Raw genomic sequence first — 23,576 nt, 5'->3', positions numbered from 1 at the left:
TTTCATTTTCCGTGAATTCTGTTTTATCTACCTCATATATATTTAACTAAGAGTTTATTGTTTACTATTTATTGTTTTTAATACTTTCTGTATGTTTTTTTTAATCTAAGAGTTTATTGGTTATCTCATACAGTATTTTTTTTTCTTATACCTCCATTGTGTTTTTGTAAGCTGCTGGAAATTCAATATCCTTGTGGGGGTCATCCCAAAGGGATCGATAAAGAGACGTCTAAGACTAAAGTGTTATTTTGAGCAGTAAAATTGATTAAAAAAGCTGTTTTAATACCTTCATATTATTTGCCGAAAAAGACCCTGGAAGGATTTTACGCTGGAATTTCACTTAAATATGATATATACTAAAGACAACAAGAATCGTTCTGCTCCATAACTCATACTGCAATGATAGCCCCATAATAAACATGTTTTCTGCTGATAACTTTAACTTTTATTAAGCTGGATTTTGAATGAAGGACTGTTACTTGTAATGGAGTATTTTTACATATAGCTAGGCTACTTTTTCCAAAGTAACAGATCTGAATACTTCTACCTTTGTAAAAAAAAAAAATATGAGTACTGATATTCCCTCTGCATCTACAGAAGTGGATGACGGAAGCAGCTCCTCCTTTTTTGGTGAAACGATGCCTTCAGGGCCCCTTTTTTTATTTGGACGTTTCAAGTGTGAAATTCTCCAAGTGACAGGAGTCTGTCACCACACCCAGAGAGCAGGATAGAGCCCATTGGTTTCCAGGTTATCTGTGCCATCAGAGCCATCTCCTGCCCCCTTTAACTAATAGTTATTTTGACAAATCGGAAGCGTCTCTAATCCAAACTGGTTCTCACCTGCGCGCCCACCGAGCCTCCATCAGCGACCCGTCGGCTCTGAACATGGGGAACAGCAAACCGTCAGCGCTCCTCTCACTTATCGGTAAGTTGAGTGTGTGTGTGTGTGTGTGTTTTTTTCCTTTTTAATGTTTAGAAAAAAGTCAAGATCACACATTTGTTTGAAACTTATTTGACGTGTGGATTAGAGCTGTTAGGTTCAGGTGTGGACTGAGTTTAAGTGCCCATCTGCGGAGTCAGGTCAAAACATGACATGTCGGCTAAAACGTGTTGAGTGCGGTCTATACCTAGTCTGTAAAGTGTCCTGAGATAACTTTTGTTATGATTTGGCACGAAAATTCAAATTGAATTGAATTAAAACACATACAAGGTAGTTAAGGGAAACAAATGCACCAAGAGGGCACACGCTTACTTTACTTATGCTACTTTATCTATCTTATACTTTTACTCCACTCCTTCAGATCGAAATGTTTTTTAGACCAAGATTTTACAAAACATAAAACCATCTTATAAAATAGAAAGCACTGTTGTAGATTAAACTACCCAACAGTAAAGTAGTTAGCTCCATCTATCAACAAAAAGCAAAATGCTTACACATTAAAGGGGATATACGTCCATTTTCAAAATTCATAAATGTTATTCCAATAGTCTAAGGCAGTCCAAATAATACAAGTAAACATGAACAGCTTTCTCCAAAGTCCAAAAACTAGAGTGCTAAAGCTCAAATTTGTGATGTCACTAAGTATAAATTGTAGAGCTGCTCCATAGACAATGAATTTGGAAAGATGTTACAGATGACACTGATGTGGGTAGGCCTACACTTTCTGTGTCACAACTGAACACTACAATAGAATACAGCTCATTTGAGTATTTGTTTTTCCTGGGTTCACAAGAATCAGTTTCCCATTTGTCTGTGGAGCAGCTCCGCACTTTATACGTCATGAATCACATGTTTGATACTTAAAATTGCAGTAGTATAAAGCGAAAAATGCTAGAAAGCCAGAGAGTTCTTCTTGCAGCTCTCCCTCTCTTCAAACATTACTCCGTTCAACCGTGACAGCACATATCATCACCACTCCCTCTCTTCTTACCTTTCACAATTAAAGCCGATGTTCAGCTGATAAGGCAGGCCGGTTTGAATATTCACAGACGAGCATTATTGTGGCACCCGGTGTGTAAAGGTTTATTTTCCTGGTTTATTTCTTTGAGAGACATTAATATTCCAATAATGTCTAATAACACTCACAGGGGCCATTTTCCTCCTACAAAATGAGTACTTTTACTTCATTTAATAAAATGTTATTTATAGTGCCAAATCATAACAAAAGTTATCTCAGGACACTTTACAGAGTCGGTAAAGACCACACTGACTTATTTATGATTTACATAGACCCAACAATTCCTCCATAGAGTACGGTGGCAACGAAAACCTTCCCTATTACAGGCAGGAACGTCAGACAGACCCAGCTCTATGGAGGACGGACATCTGTGTTGACAAAATCATCTTAAAAATAACAACGTAGCTAAGGGCTCGTAAGCCATAGCTGTAAAAGTTTTAAGTTACTCTTAAATATGGGGACATCGTCTGTCTTCCGAATAACACTTGGGAGTTGGTTCCACAGTAGAGGAGCTTGGTAGCTGAAGGCTCTGCCTCCCAGTCTACTTTTGGAGACTCTAGGAACGACAAGTAGCCCTGCATTCTCAGAGCGCAGCGATTTAGGCGGGTAATACGGTACTATGAGCTCTTTAGGATCTGACGGAGCCTGACCAATAAGAGCTTTAAAGGTGAGGAGAAGAATTCACATCTAGTGTAGAAACTTTTGCCCAGAGTAGTCCTGTAATAGGAATTCAAAAGTTATTAAATAATGGTCTGATAAAATAGTATTCGGTGGAAAGACTATTAAGTCATTGATTTCCACACCATAAGCCAAAACAAGGTCGAAGGTGTGATTAAAACAGTGAGTAGGTTTATGCACACTCTGACTAAAACCAATCGAATCTAATAGAGGAGTTAAACGCAATACTAAGGCTATTATTAACAACGTCCACATGAATATTAAAATCTCCTACAATGATTGCTTTATCAGATTTAAGGACTAAATTTGACAGAAACTCTGAGAATTCAGATAGAAATTCAGAGTACGGACCAGGAGCATGGTACACTATATACACTATATACTAAATACTTAGCCAAAGTAACATTTTGAACATGTGGCTTTTGCTTGTATTTTAGCATATTTCAATTGAGGTACTGCAACTTTTACTTGAGTGAAGGATCTAAATACTTCGTGCATCCCTGCCATTTTGGGCAACATAACACTTTGACTCTACTGCATTTGAATCCACATTTATCTGACTGCCAATTACTCTTTTTGTTTTGCAGCTTCCAGTGTGATGGAAGAAATATCAAGATCCTTTACTCAAGTAGTAGTAAACGAAAAAAAATACTTAATGTACTTAATTAAGTAGTAACCTCCTTATGCTGACTTAATGTAAAGCATAAATATAACTTTTTAAAAATACAAAGGTTCTGCAGCAGTTTGAATTTAAGGACTCTTGTGGATCAGCTCCAATTAAAACCCTTTTAAATTGAACAGCAGATTAAATGAATAGTGTTACTGGTAAACCTCTGGTTAATTTTGCTTTCTGATTTCCTCTTCTACTACTTGTTGAGTCAAATAATCAGTTGCCGCTGAATATGAAGCCTGTTTGTTTAATTATAATTTCAGAAGTTTCTGGAGTCAGATGAAGGACCCATGCATACCTGTGTTAATGAGCTGACGCACATGCTGAGCGCAGAGCCTGAGGGATGCTGCAGGATGTTGGCAATTAACCCGTACATGGATGATTAATTATTTGAAAGCGCGTGCCATCTGGTTAAATCTGTCATTTGCTTGTTGTTCGGTTTCATTCTTATTTATTATAATAGTCATATAATAGCTTGTGTAAACTGATGAGTACCCAGTAGTGGAGGAAGAACTCAGATCCTTTCCATAATCAAATGTAACGGTACTACTGCTTAAAAAATACTTTATTACAAGTTAAAGTCCTGCATTTAAAATGCTGCTTAAAGAATTATCTGCAAAATGTAAAGTAGTATATATAGCTTTGTGATTAACCAGTTATCTATCATGATAGGAGTTTACCAGCACTGATAACCATCCCTCCTTTCACTGCCCTCCTTTATGTGAGTCATATATAGTGAGCTCGTTGTAGCCCTGCTCACCTTTACCCTAGATTTATATACATTTGTATTAACCAGTTCAGTGTTGAATATTCAACTTTTCACAAAGCCAAAGAGTCAAATGTCATTGTGGTTGTGAAAACTGTTGGAAAAATACAGGTGCATTTCCCATCCAAATGAATGCAGCGGTGAGGTAAGATGGGTATCGGATCACGTTGGCTCTTGATAGATTAAAGTGGGTCAGTGAGTAAATGATATAAATTTTGCTGACTGCCCAGTGATTAATTTGTAATAATGAAAAGTTGCTTCGTCTGTTCTTCCAGCTTAAGTGCACTATGTACTTTACACCAATGAGCCACGTCAGAAACACCCAACAACCAGAGTCTCTTCACCGAAAACACAGAGGAAAATATCTCTGCAGCCATAACAACAGACAGAAACCCAGAGAGGGCGCCGTGGCCAGGCTTTTATAGAGAGTTTAACCAGATTCATAACCAGTCATAACCGGACACATCTTGCATCCAGGTTCATGTGTTTTTTCTCTCCTGCCTGCAGGAATGTGGGTGTACGCAAATGCAATGCATTATAAAGTTCTGCAGGCTGGTACAGGCATGTAGGCTAGGCAACACGAGCCACACCACATTCTCGCCAAAAAAAAAAAAAAAAGAAGTTATGATATCTGAATGTTTCTTTCATGCTGGTGTGGTGTCTCATCTCAAAACAGTCCGCATACATAAGCAAACACTTTAAGGTTTAAGGGACTAAATGATCCAAATAATTCGAAGCCTGTCATTTTTCATTTGTAATGACAAGTGGAATTAGGTCAAAGTGTTAATTTGGGAAACACTTAAAAGTAATGAATATAGAGGGTTTCCTCATCTTGAATAAAAACATCATGTGATGTGAAAAAAATATATGTTAAGCAACATGTCTTAAAAGCATTTTAAAAGTGATCCTTCAGTAGTCCAGTAATAAACCGGTTTAAACTCAATGTCCCCACAGAACTGACATATTTACCTTATTTTTAGTGTAATTAATGACATAAACGTTCTTTGTTCAACAGGTGTCCTGTTGCTCTGGCCGAATGTTCTCACCAAGAGCGTCTCATCCAAACTGCAGACTGCACACAGCACCTCTCTATCTGCAGGTATTCACTGTGACTAATCACTTTATTTGTCAAGAATAAGAAATGTGCAGAGATTTGTCTTTGAAATATTAGTGCAAACACATAATTCAAAGCATTGTAATGCATTTGCATGGAAGTAACTCATAGTAAGGGACATTATTCTTTTGATAACTATATAATTTTGGATTTTCTGTTTGGTCTTGAAACAAATGCTATGGGGGCTGAAATGATTATCCGACTGACAGAAAATGGTTAACTTTTTTAAAAAGTGTTTGTTTGAGCCACTTTTCAAGTTTAAATCCCAAACATTAGATAAAATATATATATAAATAAAAATAAAGCACCTCAGCTCTACAATGTAATACAACCAGAAACATAGAGGAGGAGAAAATATGATCAAGAAAAACACACCACAATAAAGAAATAACATTAGAGTGTCAAGTGTCTTACTTTGTCCAACCAACACTCCCAAATCCTAAAATATTAAATTGTAATGCAACTGGGGATGGTTTTTGTCCCTCAACTATTGTGTTAGGGCTCTGACACAATGTACCCTTAAAATGTACCATAAATTGATGTCATATAAAAGGAGTTCAATTGTAACAACGTGGCCCACTACTGGGGTAAGTTAGTAACAATAACAATTAAGTTATGAACAATAAGCAACTAATTGTTGCAGCTCTAAAACAAATGAACGAATGAAAAAATGGGCCTAAGTTGATATTTATGTATTTAAAAGATGTAGCTGATTCCTCAGATCCTAATGATTACACAATGATTACAGCAAAACTCAAATAACATATTTATTTCATGTAATATATACAGCAGTGGCTTTATACCTGGATTTGGGGCTTAGTTGACAAGATTTGTGAGGTTTTTCATCAGCTGTGTGTTCTTGGTGTTTCAGGGCAGGGAGAAGAGCGCCCTCATGTGGTGAAGCGGTCAACGCAGAACTGCGACAGCACTTTTGACAGCTACTGCCTAAACAAAGGCCAGTGCATGCTGCTGGTGGACATCAATGAACACCATTGCAAGTACGGTCCTCTTTGTGCGTATGTGTTTGTGCGTGTGCTGGTCTTAGTCACCAGGTGTGATCATGTATGACCCGTCGCTTTGCTGTTGCAGGTGTGAAAGGGGCTTCTACGGCCCCAGGTGCAGCGACCCGGAGCTTGTCGTTCAGCCGATGGGAGAAGAGCAGATAATTGTCACCGTGTTCTGTGTGGCTCTGCTGATTATAGGTTTGGCCGGAGCGCTGTACTTCTGCTGCAAATGGTAAGGCTTTAGTCCGTGTGTGTGTTTGCAATGATTACTTTTAATGTGAATTTACTATTTCGGAGAGATTGATGTATGCAGGGCTAATTAGATTTGGGACGTCGAAGGTCAAATATCTCCGAAGATAAAATGATGAAGTGATGACAATTTATATCCAAAAGGTCAAGGGTCAGCTTCACTTTGACATCATAATGTTTATGTCCATTATTCAACACCAACTCAGGAACAGAATCTTGAAACCATGGTGATATGAAGGATCTTCTGTGCTTCCGGGTTGAGGAACAATACATTTTAACACTTTTCGCTAAATTCCTTCAAAGTCTTCACCACATATATCATGTCAGTGTGGACAGTTTGGATGTAAACTGCAACTTGTTGGCAGAATCTTAAATCCGCAAGGTGGTAGTTATAGTTTTGTTGATGCATTTAGTTCTTGGCGTGCAAATAAAGTGTGACTGTACTGTAGATTTTGAGTGTGACTCAGACACAGCCTGTCATCATGTGAACCAGGTGTACCTTGTGTTTCAAATCAGGCCCCTCATGACATAAAGTCTGCCCCAACATCCTGTTTCATGCAGAGACACGTCAAACCACAGACAGAGATTATGACATTTAATCCTGGTCACTCTGCAGTTTTATTTTAGGATGGTAGACAACAAAGTTAATGGTTTGGTTGGCACCTTTTTAAAAATCAAATAAATCATGTTCTGTGTGTTTTTTTTTTTAACAGGTATAAGAAAAACAAATTCCCACGTCAGCAGAAGCGGCAGGGTTACAAAGGAGTCCAGACAGCTTAGAGTGCCACACACACCCGCTGCCTCCACCACTAGAAAAAAAGGCAAAGCAGGATTTTTTTTTTTTAAAACCAGTTTCCTAAAAGCAAATTTCAACATCCCTGATGAGTTTACACTCAGTGGCTGGTTTACTGGATGGATTACACGGTTTGTGGATCACTTTATCAAGCGGGCAGATTGGCACAAAGAGATTAAAATGTGTTAATAAAAACAGAAACAGCTTTTGTGCGGTGCGATTGTTGTTTCCAGCTGCACTGGTTCTAGTGTTTCGGCCCCTGCTGCCCTCATGTTTGAAAAGATGAATGGTGTGACATACAAAGGTAGTTTCTGTGGGTGGTAATGATGGTGGGTCATGGAAAAAATCTGGATGAAATGTGAAAGTCTGAACAAATATCTAAGGTAACACGATCACTTCTCATAGAGATCCAGGGTCTATAAAAAAAGAGGTAAACCTAATCACATGCTTTTTAAACTTTTAAGGCAACAGCTTAGCAGGAACGGACATTATATTAGCCAAAATTAGGCCTTTACAAAGCAATGAGGTCAGTTAATGTGAGATTGACTTCAGAAAGCTTGTTTTTCATGGTTTGGGGAGGTTACAGCTCTTGTCACATCTTTTAAATCAGCTCCAGATATCAAAAAGTAAAACCTACTGATCATGATAATAAAGTCTTAACCACCTATAGCTTTCTTTCTACAGTACAGTTCTGCACAGTTTTATATTTTTTAAGTTAAATCTCACACTTTTTCTAGGTTTAGCTTGTATTTATTGTTGCTTTTTGTAATAGTCATTATTGAACTGGCCACTGAGTGTAACAGTTGTTTGTTTTATTATTTGAAACTTTAAGTCAGAAAGTATTCTCATTTTGATAATTTATTATAAAGTATTAATGTTTACACTGGAATATTGTCTTGTTTTGGAAGCTCTGTTACTGCCACAAAAATTAACTTGTTTTTAAACTCCTGTATGAATTTCTGCTTCATTGACCTTGGTCTCACTTCATATGATATTGTTGTTGTTGGTACAGCTAAGAGTCTTCACACTTTTCTTAAGTCTTTGTACAGTTTTCTCCAAACGTTCTCCTGAAAGAAAACATCTCTTTGTTTCTTTGTGACATTTTTACAATATATATATACCAGGACAACATGTTTAATAAAATATAAATTAAAGCAAATACCTTTCACAGTTGCAGCTTGTACTCTTCATTTTAAGTCTGTCGATCATTTTTGGGCTTGAGATTTAGGAATCAAGTGTAACTTATATTTTAAATATTGTATGCCACATCCATGTTCACAGGTGCTTTGCCACACTTTGTAAATGTAGGTCTACAGGAACAGTGAAACATTCAGTGAATACCAGCTGCATTTGATTACAGTTCCATGGCCCTGGTGTCATTAATGTCACATTTGCTTTCCCTGCAAATACTGTATGTGCAAATATTTCTAAAAACATGTAGGACTAAACACACAGGAAGAAAACCTTTTATTACCAGTATATTTGAATCACAAGTAAATCTTATAGTTTGTAATACTGTAACATACATTTTGTCATGGTGAACAGTGCAAATATACAAATTTATGTACCCTTTTTTGAATATGAACGTTGGCCAAAGATTCAGATGGCTGTTCACATTCACAACCGGTATGGCAATAAATTAACCAGTTATCTGTAGAAAGCAGAGAGAAAGAAAGCTCTTAACCGAGATAATCTACACATAGATATTTAATATATTGCACAGCTCATTTCTTCTGTTCTTTTATCTTTTCTACATGCTTTGTGAATGGACCTTAACATGTAAGAAGAAATAGCGGTGTCCTGTAATCCCATGTGAGATGGGCCAAATGTTTGACACAGAAATATAACGCATAAAAGAATGAATGAAAGCAAACCATTTCACTTTCACTTCTGTTGTACTATCCAAATTTTATCCACACATTGCTAAACACACTCAAAATGGGACACGAAAAAAACACTTTTGATAAGCTCTCAGGGTGGATGAAGGAATCTGTGAAAGTTATGACGGGAGCCCTACTTATCAGACAACAGAGTCCCCTTTACTGACCCTTGGAGACAATTACAAGTATCAGTATCTTATGGTTGTGCTTTTATGTGTGTTGTTGCACTTCTACTTTCACATCAGTGGGGCACAGAAACCTGCAAAACAAAAACCATGATGGCAGGTCGTTTTAATGACACTTAAGCTGATAACCGCATTGACAGACTCGTGAAGGGATAGTGTGGATTTTTTAAAATGGGGTTGTCTGAGGTAATTAGTTCCTAACCTTTGAAACACCCAAAAGTCATACAATACGAACCGACAAACAAACTAACCGACAGAGGCGGCGGTATACCTGTAAATTGCATATTCTGCAATGTTAAATCACTGTCAATGGAGTACAGTGGTTTTATTCAGATAACAGAAACGCTTCAGATCCCGCTGTGTAAACTTAAACAGGGAAACTGATGGCAAGCATTCATTGGATTTCATCAAGTGATACTATTTTTTTTAAGCGGCTAAAACTGCTGTCCTCCTTCCTGCGTCTCCAAACTTGGGGGGTGCTGATGGCCATCTTTATCTGATTGTGAAACACAATTATTGCTAAAAGGATTTCTAAGGACTTTTACGTTAATTTAAACATGACAAATATTTGATTGCAAAGTCACGCTAAACTGTGTTTGCATGGCAGTCATCGTCTGACCTACTGGATGCAGCCTCCGGTGTCGTGTTAATCTATAACGCCGTTTTACTCTCTGCACCCTCATTAGTGCTTCAACAAGAGTCAATGAGCTATTTTAACCCTTGACTGAAGCATCTTTATGCCTTCTGTATGCTAACGAACAGCAATGAGCACACATAAACATTAACTTACTTAACTTAAGATATACGTACTTAAAAGCACATAAGCACGCACTTACACACACAGAGTCACAAACACACCCACTCGATGGCGTGCATTTTGTTCTATATATAGAATCTGTGGATGAACACATCTGGAATTCAGGAAATACTTTGCTAATCTCCACACTGCGCTCATCCTGTCTAAATGTTATAACTTAATTATTGCATGAGTAATAGCAGGTTGCTCATGCAGTGAGTAATGTGGTTGGTGGAAGCCCTGTTAAGCTGCACAACACAACACTTCCACGTGTACACATTTGTTTTGCAGCTCAAGGCTGGTTCATGTCAAATATTCACTGTTATATTATTAGCCATGCTCCTGTAGCAGCATGCTTCTAGGGGAGGCAATGTCAGTCTGTCGGCCCACTGGACTGAAATATCTGGACAGCTATTGGATGGATTGCCATGAAATACAGAATACCATGATCCCCAGAGGATGAATCCTAATGACTTGGGTGATCCCTTTTCCTCTAGTGCTACCAAAAGGTTAAAATGTCCACTTATCTATACTGAAATATCTCAGCATCTGCTACATTGAGTCGCATAGACATGCATGTTTCTTGGAATCCTAATGATCCCCTGACTTTTCCTCCAGCATTTTTTATTTTAGAGAAATGCCTCGAAAACATTCGTATTGTTTGCCATTCATTTTTGATTGGCAAACAATACACACACAAGTTCCCCTCAGCAGCAATTGTAATAACTTTGATGATGCCTTGACTTTTCCTCCAGCACTATCATGTCACCTCTAAAATTACATTATCGCACAGCTGAAACGCATTCTCAATAACGTTTCGAGGGAAAAAATTTCCACCTGGAATACGGTCGCTTTACGTTAACATTGCGAATTAGAGCTGTGAATTGCTACCAAATCACTTTATTAGGTTTAGGCAACAAAACTTCCTTAGGTTTCGGAAGAGATCTTAGTTTGGGTTTGTAATACGTCAAAAACAAACATATTGGGGCTCCTAGTAGCTCACCTGGTAGAGCAGATGCTCCATATTCAGAGGCCAAGTCCTCTGACCCACAGCCCTTTGCTGCATGTCACCCTTTCTCTCCCCCTCTCTCTCTCTCTCTCTCTCCTCCATTTCCTATTCATCTTCAACTGTATGTTCAAATAAAAAAGGCATAAAAAGCCTAAAGATCACCTTAAAAAAACAAACAACATAATGCGGGAGAAAAAATAAATTACAAACCTAATTTGAGAATGCAGTTTAGTAATATGGGAACGAAATTTTTGGGGGACCCGGCTGATCGTGTCAACATTTGATTTGACATGAAGATGCTAAACCTGCTAAACATCCGCATGTTAGCATGTTGATATCAGCATTTAGCTGCAAAAAAAGAAGAAAGAACACAGCTGCCTTCTTCACGATAGAATATAGCTGTCAACTGAAAGGCATTTATACCAAGAGTCTAAGGAAGGCCTGCGACCAAACAAAACTGGGTGAAACAGTGGTTTAATCCTGACAGCTACTGAGCTTGGAGCTGTTTTGCGACAATGCATGATTCAAATTTTTACCCAAATAGATACAGTTGTAGTTGTGTGTCAGAAAGTTTTCCTCCATCATGCCGTTAGCTACATAGCAGTGTGTTTACAGTGGGCGGCTGTTATGGGGTGCTTCTCTCCAGGCTTGTGTCAGACTTTCCACACATTCATATCACATATCCCCAATGCCATTACACATAATCCAAACAATTCAATTCCACAGCCGTTACAAATCACACGAGTTCAGAGCTTCTGGTCGTTGCTGAGGCCGAGGAATGAGATAGAAAGGTTCCCAGCATTCCTAGCAGGTTTCTATTGGATTCCACCGGAGCACGGATGATGTGACTCTGTCAGTGTGCAGACACAACAACATTACCAACACACCCATCCGTGCAGCATCCCCACCCAAGCCTTAAGGTCTCCTCTTAGTTACGGTGTGCTCAAATAGTAACATCATTTAATCTAATCATTCAGACACAGAGTGACTCCCTGTTGAACAACAACACAGAGCATACATGGATTATAAAAATTGGATTTGGTGTGCTTTTAACCATACAAATAGAAATTAAATAATGTTATGTTATGTAATAGTGGGAGTTATTCTACCTGCAGTTCACTCATTTATTTAAGAAAGACCATATCTCTCTGCAAAACAACCAAATTGAGAGATAAATTTGCTATGATTTGGTTTGGGATCAACATCTCGAGACTTACTTCTCACAATTTGTCCATACCCCCTATATGTATTCCTATTCTATATAAACTCTTTTTAATGGTGCACAAATTGAAGGAACTGGCTTGATAACACTTCACTGGGATGGTATCTTATATGATTAAATGTGACAAAAATAAAGTGGCCTCGTTTTCATGTAGTTTCTTTCTATTGACCATCTTTGTACTTTGAGTAAAGTGTAGCCATGACCGCATTGCTTCAGTTCACTACAAAAAAAGGTAGTATTAAGTACAAAGTCAAATAATTCAATACAGTTTTTTTTCAGTATTTATACTGAGTTTAAAGTTGACACAAGGTTTGGTAAGAGGGTTATAAGGTTGTTCGTATGTGTGTGTGTGTGTCACTATTGTATTAACGCTGTTATTATGGCCTAATTTGTGATCAAAGAGGGAGACGCACGGAAGCAATAACAGTTAAGTAAGAAGGAATGAACGTTTGTGTGTGCGTGTGTGTGTTTTAATGGTGACGAGAAACAAGTCAGAATACATCAAACTGTTCTGTGTCTCGATCGCGTTCTCACTTATTATTCATGTGTGAGAACATGAGGTGCAAAATGTGTTGCCCGAGGCAGATTAATCATTACTAGACACACACACACACTCACACGCACAAATGTGTACATGAATTAGGACTACATGTAATACACACACACACACTGTCTGTTGCGCCCTCTCTTTCTAACAAACACACACACACACACACACACACACACACACACACCCTTCTTTCTCCTTGGAGTTGAGAGGCAGGCGTTGGTCTATAAAAGCTGCACCCAGTGGAGGTAAAGAGAGCAAAGCACAATCTCAGCAACACTCCAACACACACACTTGCACACACAGATTTGCGCAGGACTGTCATACACACAACACTCTTCCTGGGATATGAACCCTCTCGTTCTCACCTGTCTCTTGTGCTTCGGTAAGTCTGGGCTTGTACTTATCTTCTGTGTGTGTGTGTGTGTGTCTGTGTGTGTGTGTGTGTGTGTGTGTGTGTGTGTGTGTGTGTGTGTGTGTGTGTGTGCAGAGAGTGTGAATCAATGAAATGGAAAGAAGGTATATGTAAAATGGTATGAGGAATGGAGGGGATGAAGGAAAGAAGACATTTCTTTGCAAGTAAGGACTTGTCGAGCAGGAGAGAGATATTACTCAGGTGTTTTAGAGGAAATTATTCGTGTCAGGAGTGCAGCTCTGTGAGAGTTCCTTATCCCTTGGTTGGGTCTTGTTCATCATTGTTCTCATGGTGTGAACAATGAGTTCAGGTTAAGTGCAGTTCTAGATGTGGACTGGTTGCACTGGTTTCAGTGCGAATACAGTGTCTAATTTCCAAGCTCTTAATATTTTAAGATGAACGGATGAGTCAGACGAAAATAGGACAAGAATGTACAACATAATGCCAATAGAAAGTAACTAAGAAACCTTAAATGCCTGTATTCATGTCTGGAATTAGTTCTCCCGGACCTCGTGGATAGTTATAATTCATTTAATGTCTCTTTGACAACCCAACAAAGCCCCACAATTAACTGCATGATGTTAACTTCGAGCGCTATTCTTCTTTACTGCTTATCATTCTTAGATCTCTTTGTATTGTAGATTTGATGTGATCTCACTCATTGTTCTCTTCCTCTGTGTGACCTGTTGCTTTTACAGTAGTCGCTGGTGCTGTAGGTGCTCAGGGATCTGAGGCCACGTTCTCCGGTGAACTAGCCGGTGTGACGGGGGGTCCGGCCTCCGGGGAGGGCCTCCAGAGGTCGCTGAGCGACGATGATGACGAGCTCGAAATAGACGAGGAAGTTTCAGGGGGAGACGGAAATATCAGCCTTCTTGGTACGACCACCAAAGCAAATTCCTTTTTTAAAAATGTCATTTCTTAATCCTGGCTAGTTTGGGTTGAAGTTCATATGTCACTGTTAATAGAATGACTAAATCTTTGATAGGTAAGTGTATGTTTCCTGAATGCAACGAAAAAGTGAAAAAAACAAACTGGCTGATAATATTCTGTATCAGTTTAGATTATGGCAAATGGGCCCATAAAGTGTCAAGACATTATTTTTGAAAAGTGTAAAATAAAAGACATTTTAGACTATTATAAGAAAATTCTTACATTTTTTAAATAGTATGGTACAGTAGTTTATGATGTATGCAACTTCTCCGGATGGCATTTTCTTGACTTAAACATTTGGCAATACTAGTCATCGTAGAAACATCCAAATAGGAATGTAAACAGCTAAAAGACGATAATATCAAGCAGCTCCTTTTGATGATTTCTAAAAAACATCCAGCTATGATACCCTGTAATGAATAGTTTTAGGTCAGAGAGTATGTAAGACTCAAATAGAAATGTTATCAGAAGAAAAGACACTTATGTTGTAAGAACAAATTCAGTCAATGACAATAGTTTTCAGGATTGCCTTGTTGATCATATAATCCTTTTTTTTTACCTAGAGTCTTGAACTGAAAAGTTGTTTTATTTTCACAAAATTAAACACTGTTTGGTTGAGAGTTAATAGACGGCTATTGTCTGATGATCTGATCCTTCAGTTTAGAAACTCCTATAATTTAAACTTAAATGGTGCCTGAGCTACAGTTTCATCTGCCGTTTCTCCTGCTACAGGGTTACACCCCAGTAAAGATGAGAAGAAGAAAAGGAAAGGCAAAGGCAAGAAGAAGAACAGGCACAGGAACAAAAGCACGACTCCTCTCAACCCTGAGCACACGTTCTTCACCAACGACTACACGTCCGCTTTTAGCACCACAGAGGATCCCTGCACCTCCACCCACTTGGGCTACTGCATACATGGTTACTGCAAGTATATAGAGGGCCTGCAGGAGCCAGTGTGTATGTGAGTACAGCATCAGTTCTCTTGGTCTGATTGCATGTGTGAATATCAATTTCATGGTTAATACAATAAAGGAGAGTCTCAAATTCATATTTCAATTTGCCATTTAATATGACACACAACTGCCACACGTCTGAACCAAGTTTAAACCTCTTTCATACATCTTTTAGTTCAATGTCTGACATCACATCTCCTCACAAGCTCATCAATTTCTTCTGTTAACTCTTCAGATGTATGAGGGGTTACGACGGGGAGCGCTGTGGGATCCAGTCTCTGGGGACAATAAAAACGCAGCCTGATCCGATCAACAATACTGAGTTGGTGCAGACAGTTTTAGTGATCATTGCTGTGGTCCTGTCGGTCATCAGCTGCATTGCCATCCTACTCATGACTTGTGCTCAGTGAGTATGCGCACACACACAATCACACACACACACACACACACACACACACACACACACACACACACACCCCTGAGCCAGCTTTATACATCGGCAGATTGCACAAATATGAAAATGCGGTTTGCTTGATCGATCCAAATATGGCACAACAGTTTTTTTGGGGGGGGATTTTAAAACTGTACTTCATGTGTGCATCAATTATCATTTATCTACTTCTTAGTTTCTCCAAGCACAATTTCCTATCTTATTCTCAGCTCTGTTCACAATTTTTGAACATATTTGTAATATTTTTTTACGTAGGATATCGAAAGGTCCCACACTTATCAGGTCATGAACAAAGATGGCAAACTTTCTGGATTTACCTTGTTTCGCAAACATTTTTCTGAAATGTGTCAATGAGTGTGAAAAATGCAAAATGTGGCCTAACCAATATGTTTTCAGAAAACACTATATTTTGGCTTTATTGTGCAGTTTGTACATGATCTCTGGTTACTGAACTTTAAAATTATCAAAGGTTTAACTCAAAACACATGTACCAGATCACAACATTCTGGTTCAATGTGACCTATTTCTCTCCACTGCTTTGATATCACTAGGATTATCCCTATACAGTATGTTCCCAAGACTCTAGGCTCTTGATATTAACTCATATTTAAGAGAATGGTAAGGGCTAGTTTTGCAGCTCAAATTGCAACAAAGGGGGATGGACTTTTTAAATGTTTGTTCAATTTAATCGCGTAGCATCAGTATGCTATAAGCTGTAGGTGAGTGAGTTCAACATCTTGACGCAGGGAAACATACAGTACATTGAACATTTGACATAGAGGAAAACACTGCTGAGAACATACAAGATTTTGGAAGGTCTCCTTAATGTTTCAAAATCAAAAGATATGGAGCTGGGGAACAGGGGACTTTGGGAACATAGATACGCTCCCACGGCAAACACCCCAGACGAATCTCTACATTACACATCCTGCTCAGAAACACTTGCTGGCATTCGATCACACTGACACATCAAAAAGCACATTAACACACCCAAACACGCCCAAACTATACAGGTGTTGCTCACCACTTTCACAAGCTAGCCTCAATGCCTTCTACATCTTTCGTGTACTTTAATTGTAGACTTGTCATTTCACCATAAATTGTGTCACATGGCTGAGTATGTGTTACTCATTCCTTATTTTAAACTGCCATCGATAGCTTACTGTAATTGTGTGACAAGTCATTTACTGCATAGTTACAGTTCCTTATCAGTAGGAAAACATATCACAGCGCTTGTTGGAATGTAAGACAAAGTCAATAGTCCACTGTTTTACAGTCAGCCGAAGTTTAAGAGCGGAGGTGGAGAGAAAGTAAAACTTATTAGCCTACTTTGAGAGCGAAACGCCAGAAAATTAATATTAATGTAACATTTTTAATAAACAATGCACTTTATTCATTCATTTCATTCACGCAAAAAAACCCCACAAAAACATGCCTTTTCATTTGTCCAGACAAGATCCAAGCCATGTAACTGACTCCTGCCATTCAAAATAACTTTATTGCGATCATCTGATAATCACGAGAAATATACTCAGCTTTTATTCTCATGTTGAATGTCTTTTGTAGTTACAGGTCACATAAAAACTTCCTGGCATCCTATCTGGGAACTGGGACAGAGCAGGAGAAGCTACAGAAACCCACCGGGGACGTTGTGGTGTGAGGGCGTCAAAAAACAATGAGGTAGGTTTTGACTTTCACTGTACTTCAGCTCAACTGCACCACTAAAATTGTGATGCCATGTCAAAAACGTCTCAATAGACATTTTCAATGGTAGACAACAGCCTGGTTCCTTATTAACTTCCTGTCAGCTGACGTCATTCACATACACTGCAACAGGAAATAGCTTAGCAACATTGCAGCCAAGGGGAGCCTACCTATGTTCCCCGGGGTCTTATGTTCCCTGCTTTGTATGTGACTGGGGAACATGGGACCCTTTTTTAAAAAAAAGGTCAGATGTTCCCTGCTTGTCACAGAAAGGGTCCTTTGTTCCCCGGTCTGTTATTTTTTCCACAATCGGTGCCAAATTCCCCGGCAAAAAGGCCTATGTAATCTCTAATCCTACCCCCTAACCCTGACCCTAACCGTAACACCTTACCCTAATAAAATGCTAAATTAAATCAGCGGAGGCAAAGGCTTATGTGACCAGGGTACATAGGGCCCTTTTGGTGAAAAGCGGGGAACATATGACCAGGGGACCATAGGGATGACCACCCATCAAGCTATCTCTCATGTTAACATACTCATGTGCATAGGGAGTGTAGATGGTGGTTTCCAAGTTTAACGATCTCCAAAACCAAAAATTTAACAGTGAGTTTAGCTGCAAATGTAAGCATGTGTGGCTAACTAGCTGATTACCTATGGTAGGTCAATAAGCACCATTACTTCCAGGGACATTTCATACAACATTATTTTGTGTTGTTACAGATTACAGTACGTAAAAAAAGAGCCCAATTCGCAACTAGCAGAACCACCACGTGTGGTCATTTCTTGCTGTTCTGTTTCTCGCTATATCTGTGAGTGTAGGCTAACTTTAGCAGCTCCGTGCTACTGCTGTAGGCCTACTTGATTTGGGAAAGTTTACAGCAACCCAGGCCAAAGTTTTGGAGCCTCTAAAGTCTGCAAAATGTGATCATTTTTGTCTTGTACACACAAGTTATTATCTTGTGCAAACGTGATGATAGCTGGTGCACACAAGATAAAAGAATACTATCTTTTGGGGCCCTTCAGGGCCTCCATAGAAAGTGAAACAAATAAAAACAATAAAGCAAAATTTTAAGTCTTTGTTTGTTCAAGGATGTGGGCTAAGCTTATCGGTTTGTTAGAACAAATAAAAATCTGGTATTTTCTTCATCATGGTTATACAAACCAACTATAGCTCCACACTACAATACAAGAATCATTTTTCTTTATTCCAATGTCTTCTATATGATCAACAACTGGTAAAAAGGTGAACTTTTTGCCCATGCAGCATTAGCATTAGTCTTTTAGCACAGTATGTGAGCAATCAAGAGCACATTTTAGACCCCTTTACAGATTTTTCTTTATAACAGGTCAGCTTGAAACATTAAATAGTAAATATTTGATTTCAACCAACTAACCTTAGCTTAACTAGCTAGTTAGCTATATCTGTTAAAATCTATAACTAGATTGGGTGGGACTATGATGGGTGGGACTCAGTAACTATGATGGGTGGGACTCAGTGAGCATCAATTACTTGGGCTCCAACTGAAAACCCAAACCAATTCACCAAGCTGATTTAAAGATTTTTGAGTGATGTAGTTATTTCAAAAGTCTTGCTTAAGTTTTTAGAGGGCGGTGTCGGGCTTCCGCTCACATGAGCCTTAAGCCAAACAGGAAAGAGTGGGCTCAGAGAGTGACAAGAGCCCTGTTGTTGTTATTGAACAAAGCGAGTTGCATCACACAAAGAGGAATCCCCAGTAGATGAATAAGTCTGGATGAGCCTTGGGGGGTGTCTCAGCCTGTCCCATCGCTGCACTGCATACCAGCGTAAAGAAAAACCACACACTTGATCGTACACATTCACCTGTGTCCAAATAATAACAGCACTGACACACTGACTCTACACGTGATGACCCTGATGTAACAGCTTAATTACTCCACTTGCATGTGGTCACATCTCACTGAGAAACACACACACACACACACACACACACACGCAGACTTCACGTGTTCATACAGACATTTTTCTAGCCTGAAGGATAACAATGCAGCCATGCAACATTCTCCTCAGAGCCTGCGTCACTCAGTGTCCACCCTGAGGAAAGCAGGTCTGCCTCACACATACAGTAAAGAATAAAGAAGTGGCAGTCGAAGTCTGTATAGCATTTTCACTTCATAACTGTCAGAACCAAAGAACTTGTCTTTGACCTTGCACCTTGTTGGCTTTTGAACTAAAATTCAGTTTCACTTACTGATTGTGTGAACATGAACTCATTATGGGTATTGGTTTGCAGGCTTTAAAAAGTTTCATTAATGTAAAAAATATGACTGGCGTCTTATTTGGCCATCATGTCTATCAGTTATGATAAGATTTTACTCACTAATAAAGCATTTGCTGAGATATGTGAACTCAGCGACATTGCTTCAACGTATGACAAGTAAGGAGCGGTCAGACAATTAGACAGGTTGTAAACGAGCAAACAGACCAGATCATTTCACTTTATTTGGAGGTAAAACCAAAAGTGCATGCACGGAAAACGTTAATAATCAAACCATGGCGAGTAGTAGTAGGTCAGAGTTGAGCCACTTATTTTTAAAACACAAACTTATTCCATTGGAATAATTAGAGATACGTTGCTATAATCACATAAAATAAATACATGCAGAGGGGCTTTGAAAACTGAATTTGTGTAAATGATTTTACTTGGCTGAAAATCTTTAAGGAAGCAACCAAAAAGTACACAAACAGAATCTACATTATTAATATCCACAATATAACTACTATTGTCTGTGGGATTTCTTTAAGACGTTTTAAACAGCAATTTTGATTTCTTACAAAATAGTTTTCATTTTACATTTAATACCAATTTCTATGTTCACACATTTATTGACTTTTGATGTCTCTCCATCTTTCCTCAGCTAGCTGCACGCCTGAAAGACAAAGCAGACCAGAGGAGTCCTGAGAAAGCAGTAGAGTGAAAAGAGTGCTTCTTTAGATGCTGTGTAAAAAAAACCCGTCCAGAACTTGTTAGAATGTAATTTATTTAGTGTGATTATTTATTGCCTACGACTGTATGAGAGTTTGTATGTTGGACTATTGTGCGAATATGTGCCGTTCGTTATTATTTATTGCACTGCTGTTGTTATAGGTCAGAGAAACGCTCTTCATCTCACTCTGGAAAAGGGATGGAATTTGATCACCAATAAAGTGTCTCAGTGTTATGTGAAAGAGTTATTTATTTATGCATCTCTGCCTGAGTTTTGTGTTTACATTCCCATCTGTGGATGCATCCCATACCTCTGCAGCCTGCTCATACAAACACCTCGGCCTTTTAGCCAAACACAGATTCAGCAGACGAGAATAACCCTGAGAGGACGCTCTCTCTGACATCGGCGAGGAATTCAGAGAATCATGACAGCAACACAAAAGCATGAGAGGCTGGAAAGTCTTTTGTGACAAGCAGCATTGATTTGGTTTCAGTGTTTGACTCTTAGAAGATAAACCATCTTAATCGTAAAGAAAAACAAAGATATCTACACTGTCATTACACCACATGTACAAACTCACCAGTGTTTCTATGGTACTGCAGTGTTTTAAGCATTGGAGAGAGTAAACGGATAGATGACGTGCTGTTGCATGTACAGGTGTACTGGGAAAAGAAGCGGGGGCGTGTCTGGTCGGATCTATTTTGGGAATGTCCAGGTAACTTGGAAGTTATCTCCTAACACAAGTACAAACAAAGACTTGAAGATAATGAATGGTTTAGAACGGAGGAGCCTAGAATAGATTTGTGCACAAAGAGGGTGACATAGTTTCACATAAACACAGGGAGACAGGTTTGTTAGAGTTCAACCCAAATCAGGAGCAACAAAACAAGCTACAAGAAGAAGATTACTAGATTTAAAGCTTAATGTTGACCTTAAAATAAAAGTGTTAATAGCCAAACATCATTGATGGAATTTGTAGGTGTAGGTACTCTAGGTTAATTGGATCAAAAGTGACTATCAAATGAAATATTTGAAAAAGAAAATTAATTTAAAAAAATTACCAAAAATTACTAACTTTAATTTATTAAAACTTCACACGGAGAACCAATTAAATATAGGGCCTTGACTCACATTCAGATTATGAGATTGAGTATTCTCAATACACTTATCGTTAATCAAGTAAATATTAGTTATCACCAATAATTATCAAAGGTAATAATAAAATTTACTCCAGTTAAACCAGAATTCCTCGGGGCACCACCGTCATAGACGGAGTGACAACTATTAAACTACTAAAATATTAAAGTCTCATTAAATATATTAAACTACTAATTAAGGGTTGAACACCGATAAATATAATAGTTTAGTTAGTTGAAGGATTTAGAAGTTCTTTTCTTAGTAGAGGCTGGCTCATTCATCTTTGTGTAATATTAAATAAACAGACATATGGTAAACACAAACATTTATTAACAAATTAATAAATGCAACAGACAAAACACACAATAAACTAACTAAAGCTAACAGCAAATGTGTGTGTGTGTGTGTGTGTGTGTGTGTGTGTGTGTGTGTGTGTGTGTGTGTGTGTGTGTGTGTGTGTGTGTGTGTGTGTGTGTGTGTGTGTGTGTGTGTGTGTGTGTGTGTGTAACAAAGAGGAGAGGTGTGGGGCTTGGACCCCTGTAGAGATGGTGTGAACATTTACGTCACACAAAAGCCAGCAGGCTGAAGACCTAAGAAGTTCTCAGTCAGGTTATAACAAAGTTACAGTTCTATGCTTAGCCGTTCATACAGTCTTATAACATGTAGTAAGTTGCGTTGCTTCGATGCCAGTGGCTGGTCCTTGTGAAGGAAGCTGGTTGAAGAAAGGCTCTTGTCCTTGTTGAAGAGGAATCAGATCACTCTTTGTTCTGCTCAGTTGGTTTGGTAACCAGTTGGTTAACCTGGCTGATGATCCTACTCCATACAGGCCATGTTCAGGGCCTAGGGACAGCAGGCAGCTGGTCCCTGGATCCAGCAGGAAAGCGTCAAGTTGAGTGTGGAGATTCGAAGAAAGACTCCAAGAAAGAGAGTGAGCTGGAGGTGTCCTACAGTTTTATAGAGAAAATGATGTCACTGGTGTTAGGCAAGGTTTGACCAATGACCATTGAGGACTGGTGTCTCAGGTGTGGCTTCACAAGGGTTCTTTGTTCTGTGTCAAAATGGAGGCCACATGCGGCCTGTGACTGGGGGGTCAAAATGGCTGCTTACAGACAAAGGCTACCAGGCTTTTGGGCCTAGACTTTTCCTTTGTGTGATCAACTGAGGCCTTCTCATGATCAAACTGAAAGTTCACATTGATCCAGAAATGAACAATCATCTTTTGGATGCCGGTTGCCCCTACATAGGTATGAGGTTAATGTCCCTTGAATTCATTCTTGGAACTGCATGGAAGTGATCAGCAGAGAAATATTCATTCAAACAGCCGTCACCAATCTGCAGTTTATGATTTACATTGGTGTCCATGTCCCCCTGCTTTCCTTTTTATTTCCCCATAAGTAGCTTCAAAGGCACTGTCCTCGATATTCAGCACTTTAAAAAAGCAGCAAACAACAATTTTCTATGTGAAGATTTCATGGAGTAATTGCCTTCTGAGCAGAGAATGAAGTCGCTTTCCCTCTGTGTGAGTTGTAACTTGTAATTGAGCTTCTCTGTTGTTTGTTGCGACAGACTGTCCGGCCGTGTGAGTGTGACAAGGAGAATCACCTTTTACCCTAGACAGTTTGCGTTAAGATCCAATCCTCGTTAGTATAGTGGGCTTCTGTTCTGATTATTTCGTTGTCAGTTAGGTAGATCCCTGGAGCCTGCCACGGCCACGATTCCCTTGGCGCCTTCAATCTGACTTAAATGATAACACTCGTCAACACTTCCTTAAAGTCATGTTTATGCATTTAGCTGTCTCGATCCACCTTCCTAGTATAATAATCTGACCTTTGCTGTTTGAGCCTCAGAATTGAGGTGGCTTCACGCATTACTTTTTGTTGACTACATTTCTGTTTCTCCTTGGTCAAGTAATTCAACTCCTTCAGTATCAGACATACAGGACACATTTTCTTTTCTTTTCTGGCAACATAAGAAATTCTTCCCTAACAGTGTGCATGTTAGAACTGTGAAAGAAATGAGAGGAGTGGAGTGAGAGCAATGTGGAGGCAATCCCAACCCGCTAGTATTTTGAGTACAGCTCCTTTAGAGTCATACAAAAATCAACTTATTTAACAGTGTCTGATGATGGCTACACTTTATTATTAAGTAAAG

General features: G+C 38.9%; 2 protein-coding genes across 2 annotated transcripts; both read left to right on the top strand.

Annotated features, from left to right (window-relative positions):
* Positions 1 to 688: 688 nt before the first annotated feature.
* Positions 689 to 8,402, top strand: LOC310945633 (proepiregulin-like). The gene is made up of 5 exons (XM_083911785.1): positions 689 to 925; positions 5,088 to 5,171; positions 6,058 to 6,184; positions 6,276 to 6,422; positions 7,153 to 8,402. Exons 1-5 carry the CDS (start codon positions 886 to 888, stop codon positions 7,217 to 7,219), a joined length of 465 nt encoding a protein of 154 aa, XP_083767911.1. The 5' UTR covers positions 689 to 885; the 3' UTR covers positions 7,220 to 8,402.
* A 4,746-nt stretch (positions 8,403 to 13,148) lies between these two features.
* On the top strand, positions 13,149 to 20,407 carry areg (amphiregulin). Its single transcript, XM_083912334.1, has 6 exons — positions 13,149 to 13,256; positions 13,985 to 14,161; positions 14,949 to 15,177; positions 15,405 to 15,575; positions 17,187 to 17,300; positions 20,220 to 20,407. The coding sequence occupies exons 1-5, from the start codon at positions 13,220 to 13,222 to the stop codon at positions 17,278 to 17,280; spliced, it is 708 nt and encodes a 235-aa protein (XP_083768460.1). The 5' UTR covers positions 13,149 to 13,219; the 3' UTR covers positions 17,281 to 17,300; positions 20,220 to 20,407.
* Positions 20,408 to 23,576: the final 3,169 nt, after the last annotated feature.

The sequence above is a fragment of the Echiichthys vipera genome, assembly GCF_963691815.1.
Source record: "Echiichthys vipera genome assembly, chromosome: 4".
Classification (NCBI taxonomy): domain Eukaryota; kingdom Metazoa; phylum Chordata; class Actinopteri; order Perciformes; family Trachinidae; genus Echiichthys; species Echiichthys vipera.
Note: the sequence above shows the minus strand (reverse complement) of the source record. Positions and strands in the feature narration are given on the sequence as shown.

Coding starts and splice junctions, on each gene's coding strand:
- areg (XM_083912334.1), top strand. CDS start 13,220: ATGAACCCTCTCGTTCTCACCTGTCTCTTGTGCTTCG. Junction 14,162..14,948: donor CGGAAATATCAGCCTTCTTG/GTACGACCACCA, acceptor CTCCTGCTACAG/GGTTACACCCCAGTAAAGAT. Junction 15,178..15,404: donor CTGCAGGAGCCAGTGTGTAT/GTGAGTACAGCA, acceptor TTAACTCTTCAG/ATGTATGAGGGGTTACGACG.
- LOC310945633 (XM_083911785.1), top strand. CDS start 886: ATGGGGAACAGCAAACCGTCAGCGCTCCTCTCACTTATCG. Junction 926..5,087: donor AGCGCTCCTCTCACTTATCG/GTAAGTTGAGTG, acceptor TTTGTTCAACAG/GTGTCCTGTTGCTCTGGCCG. Junction 5,172..6,057: donor CAGCACCTCTCTATCTGCAG/GTATTCACTGTG, acceptor TTGGTGTTTCAG/GGCAGGGAGAAGAGCGCCCT.